The sequence below is a fragment of the Cylas formicarius genome, unplaced genomic scaffold (assembly GCF_029955315.1).
Source record: "Cylas formicarius isolate icCylForm1 unplaced genomic scaffold, icCylForm1.1 PGA_scaffold_9__14_contigs__length_23061073, whole genome shotgun sequence".
Lineage (NCBI taxonomy): Eukaryota > Metazoa > Arthropoda > Insecta > Coleoptera > Brentidae > Cylas > Cylas formicarius.
In genome coordinates, this window is record NW_026844365.1 from 1,253,765 (window position 1) to 1,272,707 (window position 18,943).

General features: G+C 46.3%; 3 protein-coding genes across 3 annotated transcripts; 1 reads left to right on the forward strand and 2 right to left on the reverse strand.

The window, feature by feature from the left end:
* Nucleotides 1-26: 26 nt before the first annotated feature.
* Nucleotides 27-5,601, reverse strand: LOC132707081 (probable arginine--tRNA ligase, mitochondrial). Its single transcript, XM_060678752.1, has 5 exons — nt 5,489-5,601; nt 4,505-5,436; nt 1,326-1,555; nt 925-1,273; nt 27-860 (listed from the first exon to the last, which is right to left on the reverse strand). The coding sequence occupies exons 1-5, from the start codon at nt 5,537-5,539 to the stop codon at nt 710-712; spliced, it is 1,713 nt and encodes a 570-aa protein (XP_060534735.1). The 5' UTR covers nt 5,540-5,601; the 3' UTR covers nt 27-709.
* A 233-nt stretch (nt 5,602-5,834) lies between these two features.
* Nucleotides 5,835-10,369, forward strand: LOC132707571 (importin-7). The gene is made up of 7 exons (XM_060679476.1): nt 5,835-6,037; nt 6,100-6,411; nt 6,472-6,777; nt 7,519-7,957; nt 8,021-9,808; nt 9,868-10,011; nt 10,072-10,369. The coding sequence occupies exons 1-7, from the start codon at nt 5,954-5,956 to the stop codon at nt 10,131-10,133; spliced, it is 3,135 nt and encodes a 1,044-aa protein (XP_060535459.1). The 5' UTR covers nt 5,835-5,953; the 3' UTR covers nt 10,134-10,369.
* Nucleotides 10,370-11,768: 1,399 nt separating this feature from the next.
* LOC132707536 (NAD-dependent protein deacetylase sirtuin-7) lies at nt 11,769-18,788 on the reverse strand. The gene is made up of 4 exons (XM_060679429.1): nt 18,479-18,788; nt 18,105-18,418; nt 15,485-16,169; nt 11,769-12,414 (listed from the first exon to the last, which is right to left on the reverse strand). Exons 1-4 carry the CDS (start codon nt 18,626-18,628, stop codon nt 11,875-11,877), a joined length of 1,689 nt encoding a protein of 562 aa, XP_060535412.1. The 5' UTR covers nt 18,629-18,788; the 3' UTR covers nt 11,769-11,874.
* Between the last annotated feature and the right edge of the window lie 155 nt (nt 18,789-18,943).

Below are 18,943 nucleotides of genomic sequence, written 5' to 3' on the forward strand. Positions count from 1 at the left end.
AGTTTCATATTCCTAATAAAGCGATAGTGAGAGGCTCCGACGTTCGAACCCCGCTTTCGCGGTTCATTTGAACTACTCAATGGCGGTTACGGGCGTGATTGAAGCGATAATGCGAGGGACGATTTGCACTGACGACGCTCATTGCATCATTGTACGACCAAAAATATCGTGCATTAATTGCTTTGACGTTTAAAGTATTTTACGGTACCTTAACCGCAGACCATCGCAGGACCGTGGCAAAACCCATCCCAACAGATATTTATGTTTATGTACCTGATTTTCGAGCTTTGACGCTGCGAGGCTGTTTTCACTGGATAGTTCGGAGGGTAAGTACTTATTAACTACTATTTAACCCGATTGATTGATAAATTCCTAGGACGGTCCTGGAATGGTTACGGGAAAGGGTATGCTTCAGGGTATTCTATAGCGGGTTGCGGTTTTGGAATAATAAAAAGTAGGCAATGTTAAGTAATAATGCTACTCCTGCCAGAGAACACTTAAACTACAGACGCTAACGTTGGCTCATAGCTACGACAATAGTTCGGCGTCCCTGCGATGGTCCATTTGAACTACCGACTCCAACACGGCATTTCAGTTATCGGTTCGTTCGGACTACTCGTCGAACACTTTGAACTTGCGAAACGCGTAAAAGAGAAGGTCCATCCATTCGTCATATATTGAGTCGACTACATTCTACCGCGCCTACGTATCACATCTTTTCGAGCGGAATTAGCCCTAAAATCTCCATGCCGCTCGCCAGTACTTTACGCGCGGTGTCGAACAGCAGCAGCCGCTGCGACGCGACCTCCGGCTCCGCCCCCTTCACCCGCAGCGCCTTCAGCGCTCTGCCGATGCGGTTGCTGGAAAAATTAAAGCGCCCCCTGACGCATTCGCGCAAAACCACCTCCTACCGCGTGTACCCACCACAACTGAAAGAGATAATTGACGAGGAGGCAGGCCTCGAGCTGTTCGTTAGCGACGTGGAGCGCGTCCTGGAACCTGGCGAGCTCGGTGAGCAGTTCCGTCACCTCGGGCTCCGCCAGCACGTCGGGGTCGCACGTTTTGGCAGCGGCGACGCCCGCGTTCCTGGCCACGCCCCACAACCGACAATGGTTGTACTGGAGCCTGATGCCGGTGTCGCCTTGGACCTGGAGCACCTTGTCCCACGAGAACTCGTAGTCCCGTTGGCGACGCTGCTTCAGGTCGTTGACAATCACGCAGCTGACGCCCAGCACGTCGGAGGTGCGCTCGTCCGTCACCGGCACTTTGGTCGCTTCAAAATCGCACTTTTGTAACGCGGTTACGGAGAAAACACTACCTCTTACTAGGCGACTCGATCTGGCGCTGCACCACCAGTTCGCGGCACTCGTCGAGAATGTCCTTCAGGAAGACGGCGGTACCCTTGCGAGTACTCATGCCCCTGACGCGGCCGAATTTCACGTGGATAAGGCGGTCCGCCCACGGCAGGTCCATCTTGTGGATGACGCTCTTCAGCGCGTGGAAATGGTCGCTCTGGCCGTTCTCCACCACATAATACATGCGATCAAAGTCGTACCTATAACATAAGAGGTTATACTTCCACCAGAAATATAGTGCTTTTACAACCAATCCTTATTACTCCAAAACGGCAACCCCTTATAGAGCACACTGCCGAGCACACCCTTACCCGTAACCATTCCAGGACCGTCCTAGCAATTTATCTATCAAAACTAACCAGCGAAATATATCTTATAATCATTGTTAAAAAAAACATAATATATTTATGTATATTAGTACTTGTTACAATACAGAGAGTTACAGGTATTCACGACTCTGTTGCATAGCAAGTTTTTTCTCTGCAGTTTGGCAGTCTTTTCTTTAGTTTTTTTTTTTTTTTTTGGGTCATTTTGAAAGATGTTCAGTTCACATGAGTAATAGTTTTGCATCATCTTGTAAGTCTCAATTTGAACACCCCGTAATCTTCTTTCTTTCAGGGTTGTTAACTTTACAAGTTCTTCCTCATAGTAATCATTAGATAAATGGTTTGAACGCGCTCGAGCATTTGAATGTCTTTAATAAAGTAGGGATCCCATATTGTCTGACCAGTTTGGACGAACGAAAGACTTATAAAGCTTTACTATGGCCTGAGATCATCTATTACGAAAGGCCTTCTTCATACAAAACACCAAAGAATCAATCCGCTTAACTACTTTTGAAATATGTGTCACCCATTTCAAGTTGAAACTTATCATTATTCCAAGGTCTTTCTGTTCCTCTACAGGTTGTAAGCTCTTTTTATGAAGGGTATAACGATACTCAAGACTTAAAACATTGCATTTCTCTTCGTTTAGTTTCATTTTCCTTTTTTTGGACCAAATTTCTATCCTTGTTAGCTCAGAAGGTCATCATAGTTGTCAGTAAGATTCGCATAGAATTTTGTATCATCTTAAACGTCAACGCAATTAATGCACTATATTTTTGGTCGTATTATACAACACATTATTATATGACGTCAGAGAACCATCATGTCCACTGTAGACGACTTGAAAGATAAGATAACAGCTGACAGGACCAACTTCTAAGTACTAATACCCACATACCACAAGCATTTTAGGACTGGTCTACAGCAGCCACCATAGAATAGATAAGTCTATAGGAATAGCAAGAGCGTCTCTAATTTGGCTTGGAATGACAAAATAAGGCACCGATCTTGTGCAGTATTCTAAACCAAAAGAACCTTCAAAATTGAAGAAAATTTCAGAATTTATATGGGAAAATTGTAAGTTTCTGATCTTTTCATACTCGGAAGTACTCGGTCAGGACTCTACGATTTTGATGAATTATCTTGCAGCAATGCCTTGAAAGTTATAAAGCAAGTGTAAAAGAGTAGTATCAACAACCGTTGAAACTGACAACTCAAAAGAAATTTTCGCAAGAATGGAAATTCTACCACGGACATCTCCTTCAACCCTCACTCCAATGGTTTATCAGAACAATTCGGTCTATTGTTTGAGGTTTTTGAATTTTTTGTAAAAAGGGAGATGTGACCTAATTTTATACTAGTGATTGTAAAATCGGCGATTCACATAAGCCTTAGATCTAACCTTAAAATCACCTCAAATTTTCGGAATTAAACATCACAAAAAACGGTTTCCGCCTTTAGTTTTTTTTTTTTAATCTTGCGTACCCTCTACAATAAACAAAAAGGGTACGTAAGTGCGAAAACTTACCCCCAAAGAAGGCAATTTTCAGAAATTTTTAATTTTTGACCATGTATAGTAAATAATGCCGGATGTCCTGCGTTTCCCGGTTGATCTTGTGATTGGTTTTCGATAAAATATTTTTCTTTTATGGAACTCCCTTCTTTTTTTTCTAAATTCTGGTTTATATGAGGAAAGTGGAAGATAGCGTCACTTTTTGAGAATAACGGGCACACCCTGTACATTTTTGAAAAACATCAGGAATAAAAAGTGGCAGTGGATGTCCAGGTAAAGTCTGTTCATAGATATAAGAAAGTGACTAACTGATACGAATTGAGGAAAGACCCGGGCAAGCTGTAAGATTGAAATATGGCCGAACAGGTCCGTATTTGCTTAGAATTTAATTATTTGGGGTTTTGTTAGGAAAGATACTAAACAATATTTATTTATTTATGAATGTATTTATGTTTAAGTCTAGAATAAAATTACAAATTATTTTTATTACCTATTTAAATTACAGAAAAGTATTCACATAATATATCAGTATCACTATCGCTATCATCGCCTGTTCTAATTATTATTTGTTCTATATTATTTGCAATATGGATATACGATGGTTCTGCTGTATCTCCTGAGATACACTAGACTCGCACATATTTTGCATAATTCGCATACACAAGCTGTATTACACCCGAAATAAGAATGATTACTAATAAACTTAAACTAAGTAGCATGCCAAACCAAATAATAATAAACACGGGTACGTATAAAATTATTTTCTATTACGGAGCACAATTTTACCTGAATTTAAATTCCGAAACTTTAGGTAATAATCTTGTTGCATTGTGTGTTAATGACCACCCTTGGATAATCCCATTCAAAAGCAATTGGTCACTTACTTATATATATGAACAGACCAATTCTTTTAGCAAACGGTTTTTAAGATTGATTGTTTCCTTTGCACCACCACAAATGTGGTTTTCGGATTTTTAAAAATACTTCCCCTCGTCCACCCCCCCCACCAATTTCAATAGGAGCCAAGAAATTGCGATTCCTTTCATAAGGTTGTTCAGAAAATCGCGAAAAGAACATGGCGTCGATTCGATTGGCTCATGTGTCTCGTAGAGTGTTTAAAAGGGACCAAAAAACACAGGTTGTACGAGGGCCTACCGTAGATTCTTTTAGAAAATTCTGTGAGGCTGTTTTCACTGGATAGTTCAGAGGGTAAGGGTAAGTACTTATTAACTACTATTCAACCCGATTGACATGATGTGGTCTGAGTAATACCAATAAGAAGTAGCTAAAATATTAGTAACACACAGTACCTACGGTACCGGTCGATAGCAGCGGCAATGTCCCGGGTCAAGTACAAAGAACTGCCGTCGCTTTTCACCACAGTTGCCGAGCGCTGGTTACCCAACTCTGTGACCTCTTTGCCATCCGCTTGTTTGGTGATGACCCGTTTCTGACGCAACGTCTCAAGCAATTCGGCGATATTCTTCGCCCCGTACATCGATTCCGAATGGTACTCGTCGAAGCTCACGCCGAGCCGCGCGTAAGTCCCGTCGAGCTCCGACTTGGTGTAATCCAAAAGACGGCGCCAGCCGGCCACCTCCTCCTCGGAGCCGCGCTCTAGCTTCGAAAACTCGCGCTTCGCGCGTTCCATCACCTCCCCGTCCTTCTCCGCCAACAAGTTCGCGTGCACGTAACACTTGTACAAGATTTTAATCGGGTCCTCCCGTATGGCGTCCGCGCCGTACCCCAACTCGTCCATCCCCACTTTGATGAGCCCGAACTGCGTGCCCCAATCGCCCAAGTAATTCAATCGCGTCACCTTGTTCTTCGCGAACGCGTTCAGGTTGCTCAGAAAGTTACCGATAATCGTCGACCGCAGGTGGCCGTAGTGAAACGGTTTGGCCACGTTGGGCGAGCTGAACTCGACGACCACCTTCTTCGGTTTCACGTTGAGCGCCGGGTGGAAACAGTTCTCCATCACGTCCCGCATAAACACGCGCCGGTCGATTTCGAACGACACTTTCCTGTTGGCGCGGTCCCTCACTAGCCGCACGCTCCTGATTATGTCGTCCGGTCGGATTTTTAGGATTTCGTTCACGTCCGGCACGCCCAGCTGCGCCTCGAGCACGTCAAGCGACACGTTGAGCTCGATCTTGGCCGGCTCGGGCGGGCTGCCGACCCGGAACAGCGGCAGGAACTCCACCGGAGACAGTTTAGCGTCACGGTTAAGCGAATCAATGATCTGAAAAGGTTCAACGGTGGTTTGAGTGGCGCGGCGCGACCGCCGAGGTTACCTTCCGGCCCAGGTACAGCTTTAGCTTCGAAGACATTCCCGGAGTAGTCATTTGAACTGGAATTTTGATTTCGTCCGGCCGTTTTTGAGGTTAGCGCAACCGACCGATCGCCGATCCGTGGCGACGTCAAATCCGTCAAATTCGAATAACTTCAGTGAATCGATCCACTCACGAATTATTAGTTATCCACAGCAATCGGCTCACGTTATTGCGATTTGCGAAATACGAATCGATTGAACGATCGGAAATTTCCTGTTTGACGGGTAACTGCGCTGCGTCTAACGCTGTGCGTTTAACGTATTCGCGCGTTTAGGTTGGCCATGGTCACGTGACCGGTGCGATTCATCGTTTCCGTCAGAAATAAGTGCGGGCAAAAGGCTAGTCCATCGGCCGCGAGTCGGGGAGGCGATAATTGTCGCTCTGGCCGAACAATTCGAGCAAAATCACGCAGTGGTAACGGCGACAATGGAAATTCGCAAAGTGATCGAGCTGCTTCGGGCGACGATCGACCCAAATCAGCGTCAACAGGCCGAGAACCAACTCGGCCAGGTAACGAAAACATGTGCTTGGGTCGTGGTCGGTGGGTACTTTTCACCGCGTCGCGTTTCCAGATTCACAAGATCATCGGGTTCGCGCCGTCGCTCCTTCAGGTGGTGATGATGGCCGACTGCGACATGCCAGTCAGACAGGCCGGAGCCATCTACTTGAAAAACTTGATTTCCGCGAACTGGCAAGACAGGGAAGCGGAACCCGGGCAACCGATGCCGTTCGCCCTCCACGAACAGGACAGGGCGCTCATCAGGGACAGCATAGTGGACGCTGTGGTGCACGCGCCCGATCTTATAAGAACTCAGCTGTGTATGTGCGTTAATAATATGGTCAAACACGATTTTCCCTCGAGGTGGACGCAGATCGTCGACAAGGTGGGGCCGCGGGAGCCGCCGCGCTCGTACGCATAATTGTTTTTCCGCCCCGTGTTGCAGATCAGCGTGTATTTGTCCAACCCGGACCCGAGCGGCTGGCACGGTGCCCTGCTCTCTCTCTACCAGCTGGTTAAAAACTTCGAGTACAAAAAGGCGGAGGAACGGGGCCCACTCCACGAGGCGATGAATCTGCTGCTGCCTCAGCTCTATCAGCTCGAGGTCAGGCTGCTGCCCGATCAGTCCGAGCAGTCCGTGCTGCTCCAGAAGGAAGGGCTCAAAGTGTACTTTGCCCTCACCCAGTATATACTACCCCTCGAGCTGATCACGAAGGAGACCTTCGCCCAATGGATGGAAGTTTGTAGGCAGGTGAGTTTTCACGTGAATGATGGTTTGCCGTGCCGATAGTTCAAATGACTCAAAGATGTAGGATAACCTCAAAGCCATAAACCACATTTTAAAATAAAAATTACAACTTAGGAAGTTTGTTAGTATCGACTTCTGACGAAACCATTCCAACTGTGAGTCGTCCCCACATCAGACTTGCCCTGCCCCATTCCTCGCTTAAATGAAGTTAGAAGTTAAAATGTGACGCGCGTGTAATATCATTATCATTGAACCACTATTGAAATGCTATTTAAAGATATAAAATAACTTCAGAGTCACAAAAGCCATTTTAAAATAAAATTGAAAGTGCCAGAGGCTGGAAAGACCATCGATATCGACTCCTGAGCATAGGCAAGCTGTGCGAAGGGGAATCTCCACTTGAGATTTAAGCCCCACTCAGTAGTTAAAATAAGTTTTCACTCCCTCTCAAATCTAGTTTTGGAGTTTTAAAACGGTATTTAAAGATATGTAATGTCAGTCCTGCAAACGACATTTCAAAATAAAACTGAAAGGTATAAATGTTATGAAGACTGTTAATATAGACTCTTGAAGTACCGTTAGTCACTTAAATGGAGTTAGTAGTTAACATGTGAAGTCCGTTAAGATCTGCGCTGAGCTTTTATCTGCGGGTAATGTTGTAACATGTAGACGAGTGGGTAGGTCAAATGACCCGTCTTCAGGTCGGCAAAAAAGCAAAAAAAAAAAGAAACCTTCGCGTTGCAGGTGGTGGAAAGGGCGGTGCCTCCGGCCGCTTTCCAACCCGACGAGGACGAGCGCGCGGACCTGCCGTGGTGGAAGTGCAAGAAGTGGGCGTTGCACATCCTGTTCCGGATGTTCGAACGGTACGGCTCTCCCGGTCACGTGTCCAAAGAGTACAACAAGTTCGCGGAATGGTACCTGCGCACGTTCAGCACCGGCGTGCTGGAGGTGCTGCTCCGCGTCCTCGACGGCTACCGCAGCGGCCACTGGGCGCCGCCCCGCGTTCTCCAGCAGACGCTCAACTACCTGAACCAGGCGGTGTCGCACGCGCACACCTGGCACATCCTCAAACCCCACATGCCCGCCATCGTGCAGGACGTCATCTTCCCGCTGATGAGCTACTCGACGGACGACCACGAGCTCTGGACCGTTGACCCCCACGAGTTCATCCGCGTCAAGTTCGGTAAGTCGAGGTGTGGGCGTGATGCGTCGCCGCCTGAGCCCCGCCCCTTTCACTCTCCCGCAGACGTGTTCGAGGACTTCGTGTCGCCGGTGACGGCCGCGCAGACGCTCCTCCACTCGGCGTGCAAGAAACGCAAGGAGATGCTCGGCAACACGATGATGATGCTCACCCAGGTGCTGACCAACGCGGCGACGGAACCGGCGCAGAAAGACGGCGCCCTCCACATGGTCGGCTCCCTGGCCGACATCCTCCTCAAAAAGGAACCGTACAAGGACCAGCTCGATCACCTCTTCGTCAAGTACGTGTTCCCGGAGTTCGGTAGCGAGCGGGGCCATCTTCGCGCGCGCGCCTGCTGGATGCTCCACTATTTCGCCGAATTCGACTTCAAGCAGGAGCAGATCCTGATGGAGGCGGTCAATCTGACGGTACGCGCGCTCCTCTTCGACAAGGACCTGCCGGTCAAGGTGGAGGCGGCGATAGCGCTCCAATCGCTGCTCAACTATCAGGAAAAGTGCCACAAGTACATCGAGCCCCAGGTGAAGCAGATCGCGCTCGAACTGCTCACCATCATCCGCGAGACCGAGAACGAGGACGTCACCGGCGTGATGCAGAAATTGGTGTGCGTGTTCACGCAGCAGCTCGCCCCGATCGCGGTCGAGATCTGTCAGCACCTCGCCTACACCTTCACCCAAGTGTTGGACACGGACGAGGGCTCCGACGAGAAAGCGATCATGGCGATGGGCCTGCTCAACACCATCGAAACGCTGCTGACGGTAATGGACGACCAGCCGGAGGTGATGCAGCTGCTCGAGCCGACCGTCCTCCAGGTCATCGTCCAGGTGCTCCGTAACGAGGTCCAGGAGTTTTACGAGGAGATCGTCGAGCTCGTCTACGACCTGACCAGCAAACGGATATCGCCGGACATGTGGAAGGTGTTCGAGCTCCTCTACCAGGTGTTCATGAAGAACGGCATCGACCACTTCACCGACATGATGCCCGCCATCCACAACTACGTCACGATCGACACCGACGCGTTCCTCTCTGACGAGAAACGTCTGGTCGCCATCTACAACATGTGCAAGGAGATCCTGACCAAGGACTGCGGCGAGGATCCCGAGTCGCACGCGGCCAAACTGCTCGAGGTGCTGCTGCTGCAGTGCCGCGGCAAAATCGACAGCGCCGCCCCGATGCTCGTCGAACTGGCCGCCACGCGGCTCCTGCGCGAAGTTAAGACGAGCGAGCTGCGCACCATGTGCCTCCAAGTGCTGATCGCCGCCCTCTACTACAACCCGCAGCTGCTGTTCGCCGTGCTGCAGAAGATGCCCGACTTCACGAACCACTTCATCAAGCAGTGGCTCCACGACACCGACTGCTTCCTCGGCATCCACGACCGCAAACTGTGCGTCCTCGGCCTGTGCACGCTGATCGCGATGGACGAGAAGCCGCCCGCCCTGCTCGAGATGGCGCCCAAGGTGGTGCCCGCGCTCATCCTTCTATTCGACGGCCTGAAGAGGGCGTACGCCGCGAAAGCGCAGGCCGAAGCGGAGGAGGAGGAGAGCGAGACCGACGACGACGAGGAAATCGAGGCGGAACTGCTCAGCAGCGACGAGGACGAGCTCGAGGACGAAAGCCAGACGTATCTCGACAGTTTGGGTAGGAAGGCGACGACCGAAGGTCAAGCGAAGGGCGTCAACGTGACCGCCACGATCCACGACATCGAGGACGGCTCCGACGACGAGGACTCGGACTACGAGCCGACCGAGGAGACGGTGCTCGAGTCGTTCACCACGCCCCTGGACAAGCCCGACTGCGACGTCGACGAGTACCAAGCGTTCAAGCAGGTGATGACGAGTAAGTGGCGGTGTGGGGTCGGCGCGAGGGGGGCGTGGCTCACATTTTTCCGTTCGCAGACATCAAGAACCGCGAGCCCGAGTGGTACAACGCGCTCACGGCTCACCTCAACGAGCACCAGCTCAAGACGCTGAACGAGGTGGTCGTGTTGGCGGAGCAAAGGGCTGCGGCGCGCGAAAGCAAGCGGATCGAGCAGCAGGGCGGTAAGTCCGAGGGGGGCGGAACGGTGGGCGGTTGACCGTGTGGGCGTGTCCGTTTCGCAGGTTACATGTTCACGCAGCAGGCAGTGCCGACGAGTTTCAAGTTCGGCGAGGGCAACTCGTGAGGGACCCGACGCCGGCGTTTCGACCCACGTTAATTTATTGACAGTGTATAATGCGCGACGGCGGCGGCGCCACTCAGTAAATCTCCGTTTTATTTTTTGATTAAGTGCCTTTTTATTACCGACGGGGGGGGAGGGGGCGAGAACGCCGCGTCCCCCCGCTCCCCTCGTAACCAATTTTCGTTGTCGGCCGGATATCGTTCGAGAGGGGGGGAGGCAATTAATAAATCGAAGTCTTACGTGTAACGGGGGACGTGTTTTATTTTTGTTTGCATGTGGTCGCGGAATTGGCCGCGTTTTATGTCATTTTTTGAAGTGGGGCGGCGCTCGAATGTTGACACTTGAAAATAACATATATACATACGCAATAATTTCTCGTCGAAATATAAAGAATTAGAGCCCAGGAATTTAACTGTCACGGCCAAATACTCTAGTTTCCTGACAGAATCGATCAATTTAAAGGAGATATTGGTGGTATTAAAAACTATCGGGGGAAGTGGATATTTTTAACTTGACAAGGTAATTTTTTCAAAATAAACGAAGTTTTTCATTAGAAGTAATTTTTAGTTTACTATAGATTGATTCAGTTTAAACGTGACGACAAAGCGAGGTCCTTTACTCGAAGAACGCTCGAACTGGCTAATTGATGAGTAGTTTGAACTTACCAACTCTTAAGTCGCTTAAAATTAGCCTTTTCTATAGACAATGCTGTGGTAAAAGGGCGACAAATAGTCCTAGACGGCCGATTAGTTCAATTGGCCGTCAGTTTCCAACATTCCAAATTAGTTTATTCGAAAATGTAGTTCCGTTGTACCGGTAGGAAGATAGCAAACCAAAACTAGCCGTTTGTGTGTTTGAAGAATGCTGCGGTACGTTTAAACTACTGTCATTAAGGTCGAAAATAGCCCCATAAAGTAGTTCAAATAGGTGCACCCGGGTGCCGATCGAATAATTATTCGGTCTAATCCCATAAGTAGTCCGAAAATACCGACACAAAAGTGCGTAGCTTAAAATTAGCCATTTTTACAAAAAAATCCTGCTCCTTGAATTAATTGTAAAAAGTTCGCACGTCCGAGTAGTTCAAATGCGAGCAGCCCCGAATCTGAGAAATAACCTACTTAATGCGATAAACACCGGTTTCTACAAAAAACACTACGGTGCTTTTGAACTATCGGCATCAAGGTCGCATTCTGCAGTAGATCAAATAATCCGTGGTGCCGGACAAATAATTATCAATTACCAAACCCACGTAGACAGCTCGGAATTGCACGACTCTACAAAAAAAGCTGCGGTACGTTTGAATTAGTCGCGTACTTCAAGTGTGAACAACAATTATTAGGAAGTCGGTCGCGAACCGCCAAACGCACGAGTAGTTCGAACGTACCGGCACGTTTGAATTAATTGCAACGGAAATCGCAAATAATTCTGTACGGTCGAGTAGTTCAAATACGAACAGCCTCTAGCCGAGCAAATACTGGAAAGGTCAGTTAAAATTAAGCGTTTCTATAGGAAATACTGCGGTACGTTCAAACTACTGGCAACGACAAATAACAGTTGGGTTGTTTGAATAGTAGCAGCTAGATTACTTGAGTAGTTCAAATGCCCTTAGGTCTCGAAATAAAACTGCGGTAAAAAATACGAACTGTATTGTAAAAAAAAATCGAACCGCGCTTGTAAAAAAAATAGAACACAACCGGAGACAACGACGACGACAACGACGACGTATATAATACTGAAGGAAGGCTCAGGGCGCCTTGCGCTTCTGGCGCCTGCCCTTTTTGTACCCCTTGCCGAACCAGCCCGCCTGGATTCGGACCTTCTGGTCGGCCCCGCCCTCGACCGGCTCCTCCTCCTCCTCGGTGGAGTAATCGCAGCACAGGCACACGTTGGGCTTGTCCCTCTTCTCCAGCGAGCTGTACCTCGACTCCTGCTTGACGAATACCGGCTCCGCCTTTTTATAGAACAGGCAGTCGTGGGACCTGTAATACCTGTGGCAAAAATCGCACGCGGGCTCCGCCTTCGGCCCCGCCTCCTCCTTGCCGACGGGCAACGTGTTGATGATGCTGTGCAGGCCCGGGTACAGGAAACTCGTCTGGTAAGGGTAGAGCAGGAGGTCCGAATAAGGGCGGAGCAGGAACCGGTAATCGAACAGGGGAAACGGGAAGGGAGCGGCGTGTAGGATAGAGTCGATGGTGTGCGACGCTTGCGGAAGACTATCCCTACTTTTATCACAGTTTAAGTTGAGATCCGACATGGGACTGTACGGACAATCTTTGACCGGTTCCTGCAACAAAACTGTCACTAAGAACGATTAAAAAACGTAATATAAATGCGCATGTGGACTGCTAGTGTGCGCAACGGATGACAAAAACATTAAAAAATGCGCCGATTATTAGACTAACAAAAACAAACTTACGTATACGATTGTCTTGTAGAATCCAAAATTATCCGCATATCCAAAAAGTGTTTAAAAAAGGTAACCCTGACGTTGAAAATTATCGACCTGTATCTCTACGTCCAATTGTTTCACAAGATTGTAGAGAAATGTATAGCTAAACAATTAGTTTAATATTTTGAAATTAATGGCATTTGGCAGTTTGGTTTTAGAAGAAATAAAAACACTCTGACTACCTTAATAGATGCCAGGTGGTTAAGTGCTCTGGGGTGACATCAGAGAAGAGTGAGGTGATTGGAGTGCCTCAAGGCTCAATTTTACGCCCCATATTATTTTTAATGTATATATAAATGACTTTCCCGGTGTGGATCCTACATCTGTTTACACACTTTTTGCCGATGACACCGCTGTGTCTGTTTTTGGGGATTCATTAGGAGGCATTAGGAAAAACTTCAGTGGGACTCCCATATAGATTTTGTTGCTCAGAAACTGACCAAGAATTTGTATTCGCTTCGACGCTTGACTGAAAATGTTTGTCTTGGTGTGCATATTTTGCAACTTTTCATTCACACTATGTGGTGCTGGTAGGCACCTTTTGTTCATACTACAACGAAAAGCAATTCGAATTATTAGTAGACTTGGTTATCGGGAGGACTTTAAAAATACCTTTTGACATGCATGTTACGGTCTCAATTGTCGCGAGAACTCAAAACCTGAAAATCGAATCGTGATATGTCAAGGCGTTTTTGAGCTACACGGTGATTCTCAAAAATGTGCGATTTTAAAGGCCCTCTATAACCTTTTTAATTGTAAGAATAGGAAAAAACTTTTTTTTTAAGCTCTATTTTACTCGTTTTGTCTTAGAGCCTTTAGTTCCCAAGATATGAACGTTATATTTCTTTAAATGGGGTACATCCAATTTTTCTAAAAAAACAGTTTTCTAATAAAATTTCCTGCCGAATGATGTGCCATACACCTATTTTTATTAAATAATTTAAAAAATATTCCCAATTTTTGATATTTACCATAGTAGGCGCTGTGTGCGTCCTAAATGCGTAGATAAAATTTTATTGTTTTTTTTTTCATATAAAATCAAGTTGGCTACAAAACGGAGGGACACTTTAATTTCTAGTTTACAATAACTACCAACCATAAAAGAATAAAAGGAAATAAAATTATTAAAAGCAATTTTTTTATTTAAAATTTTTATTAATTAAACTATGTAACAATAGCAATTCCTAACTCGGCGTTGCCAATTATATTTGGATTTCCGAGACTGATTTTGCGTTTTTATGAAAATTAGTCAATTTTTTCAGAAAAATTACGGCAATGTGACAATTCGGTTCGTTGGGGCGCCGCATGCGCTTCTCTACGAAAATGTCATAGCCACCTGCGGCACATCACTTTTTACCGTAGTAGGGCCACTATATTTTCATAAACTTGTGTTTTTTCAGCAACCGCAGTGCATTGCTGCGTAGAATTCCAGAGTTTCTCTCCGTAGCCCTGGTGGAGTATTCGGGTTAATTTCTATTTCTATTTCTATTTTTGAGCTAGTTTGCCTGCATTCCGGATATCTCTGGAAATATAGATTTAACGCTGTCTGTCGATTTTCGTTATCTAGACGCCACTTTTGACACTTGGGCTTGTGTATTATGGCAATTGTTTTTACCTGATCACAGCTACCTACGAGATTAACGCCAAAATTTCCCGGCGTGACATAGATGCAGCTCCAGTGTCACGATAAAACTTTTAAATATGTATCTTGGTAGGCTGCGAAAAAAAAATTTGAAGTCTTGCGTCAAATCGTTTTTTATTGACAGCATTTTAAACAAGCCGTGTCATTTTGGTATATATAAGGTTAGTGCAAGATGGGTTCCGAAAAACGTTTCGGCTATTCAAAAACAACGCCGTGTCGAGTGTGCGCGGTCTTTACGGGTCGAAACCGAAGCCTGTGATAGAAACTATTGTGACGGGAGATGAAACTATGGTTCTCTATTGAAAAAAGAATCAATGGAGTGGCGTCGTAAGGGTGAAGCACCTCCAAGAAAATTCAGAGTCTGCCAGTCAACAAAAAAGGTGATGGCCACGATCTTTTGGGATTGTGAAGGAATTCTTTTGATAGATTTTAAAGAAACTAATACCACTGTCACTGGTAAATATTACGCAACGTCCAGGAAAACTGCACCTGTCCATACTGCTAGTGTTGGACAAGTTGCCATTTTAAAGTGTGGGTTCCAACAGATAGATCATCCTCCCTATATTCCAGATATGGTCCCCTACGACTATTATCTGTTTGGATATTTGAAAAAGGACTTACGTGGACGGCGGTTTAACGACGAAGTTGAGTTAAAAGAGGCTGTCTTAGCTCATTTCGCAGATAAACCAAAAGAATATTTTTTTAAAGGGATCGAGTTGTTAATAAAGAGATGTAATAAGTGTATTGAAGTTAAGGGGGATTCTATTGAAAAATAATAAAAAATTGTTCCTCTACTTTCCTTGTTTCATATTCAGGCCGGGAAATTTTGGCGCTGCCCTCGTAGATAGACACCGTAAAACCGTATAGATCAGAGTTAAGCACAGCCCATTAAAAATTGCAGATATCTTTAAAACTAATTAATAAAAACAGGTGTATGGCACATCGTTTGACAAGAAATTTTATTAGTCATTTAAGACAAAATCGTTGAAACAGGTAGATTTGCCCTTAAAAAATCTTCAAAAAATGTTTTTTTTAAAAAAAAATCTATCTTTACAAATAAAAAAGTTATAAATGGTGTTTAGAAAAGCACATTTTTAAGAATCACCCCGTAGCTCGGAAACGCTTTTTAGTTCTCGACTTCTCTCGGAAATCGAGCCCTTAACATGCACATTAGTTTTGGGCCATCTACGCTGCAAGTGTGTACGGGGTGTCCCAGTTGCGGACGAAAACCTGACAATTGCAACTTAAGATGGCCTTTTTTACCTGCGGAAACGCCAGACCGGGCCGGCTAGTGGTGTGCGCCTCCAGATCGTTCAGAGCGGTCGCGTGCCAGAACATCGGGTCCCTCCTCTTGTCGTAACGAGGCACCTGGATGCCGAGCACGTCCATGATCCTCTTGATGACGACATCGCACTTGCCGTGGATCTTGACGTTCGCACAGTCGTCTTTCGGCGTCCACTGCAGGTTGACGATGTACAGGTTGGGCCGTTTCTTCACGGGCTTGTCCATCTGCCACAGCCACGGGTACTTCTTCAGCACTTTGAGGCTCGAACCGAGGCACAGTATCGTGGTGGCCTCCTTCGCGTTCTTGCACGCCCCCTTCCAGTTCAACGGCCACAGCAGGCTGCCGCGTTCGCCGAAATGGACTATCGTGTCCGCCAGGGGGCCGTTGCACTCGTAGCAACGTCGGAAGGTCTTGTGGGCGAATCGGGCCGTGTTCTCGGTCACGTCGAACACGCGCCAGTACTCGCGATGCGGTTTGCACGACTTACACACCTCGACGTACATGTTGCCGTGCACCTCGGACAGCACGGTCCTGGGCAAGCCCGACCGCAGGTGGAGGCCGTCGCAGTTTTGGGAAACGACGTATTTGAGGATGTTCTGCCGATAGAGCTCGTAAAGCGCCATGTGGGTGTAGGTGGGCTCCGCCGCCGACAGGTCGTGGTCCCTGGAACCCAAGTTTGACGGATTTTATGGACACTTCGATTCAATTATGTACATTTAACTGGAACTTTTTATTGGGTAACCCAACTCTCAACTGTGGTCTAATATAAACAGTATTAGGGACAATAGTTGATACATAAAGAGAGTTCAGACGAACATGACCTCGGGGGGGCCCAATCCTTCTGGGGGATGCTTCGCCCCAGGCTCCCGATCCTTCTAGGGGGTGCTCCACCACCGATGCTTCGCCACAGCACCCCCGCGGGGGAGGGGACGAGGATAGCGATTGCAAGTTTTTGAGGTTATGTTCGTCTGGACTCTCTTTATGTATCTACTGACAATAACGGCTTTCCTAATGAGCTTAATTCAGGACATTGTTACAGATTAATTTTCACCACAATACAGCCAGCCTGCATCCCTAATCAATGCATCCAAATTTCCGATATTTATACTCTTGAAAAGAGCCCTATTTTTCTAAAAAAAAATGCAATTTTAATCATTGCACGACACTTTTAACCTCTCAGCTCAAATTTATTTATTTATTTATCAACGGGCCAACCGCCCAATATAAAATAAGATTCACACAAACAGAATAGCAAAGAATAAAACAGAATTAAATACTTTTTACAAAACTTCTGGATTCCTCCTGCGTCAGTTTTTGCTGCAACTGTTTCAGTCAAGCTCCGAAGAAGCCAGCAGGATGGGTGGCGAAACGTCAACAATTTCGACTAAGCAAAAACCGACGCAGGAGGAATCCAGGAGTTTTATAAAAAGTATTACAGTAGGCTGTGGAAGTTTCTTAAAAAAAAAAAGAATGAAATAGATAGTTAAAGACCCAACCCTAGTATGATAAACATTGGTTTTCCAAAATATAACATATAACATATATATATTCCTAGCATTTAATCAGGTCCATGAGAATTTGAATGCACTAGATTATGAAAAATGGTGGGATCCCTATGCAAGTGAAGAATCTGGAAAGTTGTCAGTTGAAGAGAGATTCCCAATTCCGAGTAATCGAGGTCCTCAAGTCCTTGGTACCCCTTAAATGCCACAGTCTGAGAGACAGAATACTCTGAAATTTCACTGTATAAGGCTTAATAAGGGCCAAGAGATTTAAGCACAACAAATGGTGTGTGTGTAAGTCAATTTAATACCGAGTAACACTTCAAGGCGTGTAATACCGGTTTTATGTTTGATGCGTATAAAGTATTGGGTTTCTGCTCCAGTTGAAGTTCACGAATTGGCATTTATTAATATTTAGTTCCATTTCACTAGAATCGCACCATTACGATAGATAGTCTAAATGGGATTGGAGTTTTATACAGTCATCGGCATTTTGAACTCTCATATAGAACTTTGGGTGGTCAGCAATTGCCGCTTTTCCAGGATTGTGGAAAGAAAACTTCGCGAAATTTATCTTTAAAGCTGTTAAGGATTACTAGCTCGTTCCCGTAAGTATTTGAGAGCTCATTGAAGCGAAGTAGCGACTTCGGCTTTGATATTAAACCTTTCAACTCACATAGATTTTAAATGGAAAAGTATCAATGAGAAAGTCAAATCTTCAAATAGCGAGAAAATAATAAAATCGATATTGTCAAATTCCTGTTTCTCTCGAACGTAATTTAACATAACCTGCCGCTTAAACAAGTATCAAGATTCCCATGCTTAGGATCCTTATCTTGGACACACTTTATAATATAGGCAAAGGGTGTCCAATAATAATGTACTTTATTACATATTAACATATTTTACAGAATATTAGGAAATTTGATGAAACAAAGACGACTAGTGTTTAATGTAATCGCATCAGAATTCCAAAAAACATTAGAATACAGAAAGTTATAAGTAACTATTAATTAAATATGACTAGACCAAGTAACAAAAAAAGGGGCAAAAAGCAGAAGACTGAAAAATAACAAAGTAAATATGCCTTGCTAACCCGATATCCTTCCCCTCCTTCAGTCGGGTCCATATGCCATTGGGGCCCCTGTAGTCGGGTATCTTGGCGGCCGTGCTGATGCCGGCGCCCGTGTAGACCACTAGGTGTCGCGATTGGGCCACGGCCTGCGCCAAAATCTGACACTTTTCGTTCAACACGTCCTCAGGATCCTCGATCTCCTCGAGCCGCTTCTTGGCGGCCTCCCGTTTCTTCCAGCGCTCGTTCACCTCGCGTACCACGTCCGAGCACCCCTCCAGCGTCTCGTTGTCCTCAGCGGTACGGTCGTTTTCCGGTTTTTGCAGAATCAACGACACCTGCAACAAACGGCGCGGGTTAGGTGACCCCGTTCCAACCGCTACCGACATTCGCATCACCTTCTTGTACAAGACGTTCTTTTCGTCCTTGTCTGCCGACTTTTGGGTCGGTTGGACCGCGAGCCGCGGCAAGCGGATCCTTTTAGTCTTGATCTCGTCGTATTTGTCGCGAACGAACACATTCTCCTCCGACGAATTCTCATTCTCCATTCCTTCCGCGTAATCCGGCCCCGCCTCAGTACAAAACGCTTACAAACAGTGCGTCTGCGATATTGCACTCCATGCTATCGCTTTGGCGAAGTTTCGTGGTACGTTCTATCGATTTGTTTTTTACTTTTCGCTTTCATCCGAGCGGAGGGCCATAGTTAAAACGCGCAGAGATGCAGCAATCCGAAGAAGGCGCGCATTGCAGCCAACCTGTACGATAAAACCAAGTCCTCATTTACCGATCGAGGTAAACGAGGATTGCGAATTGGTGATTACAATTCAAAACTAATTCCGACTTCTATCGTTGATAAGTCGTCC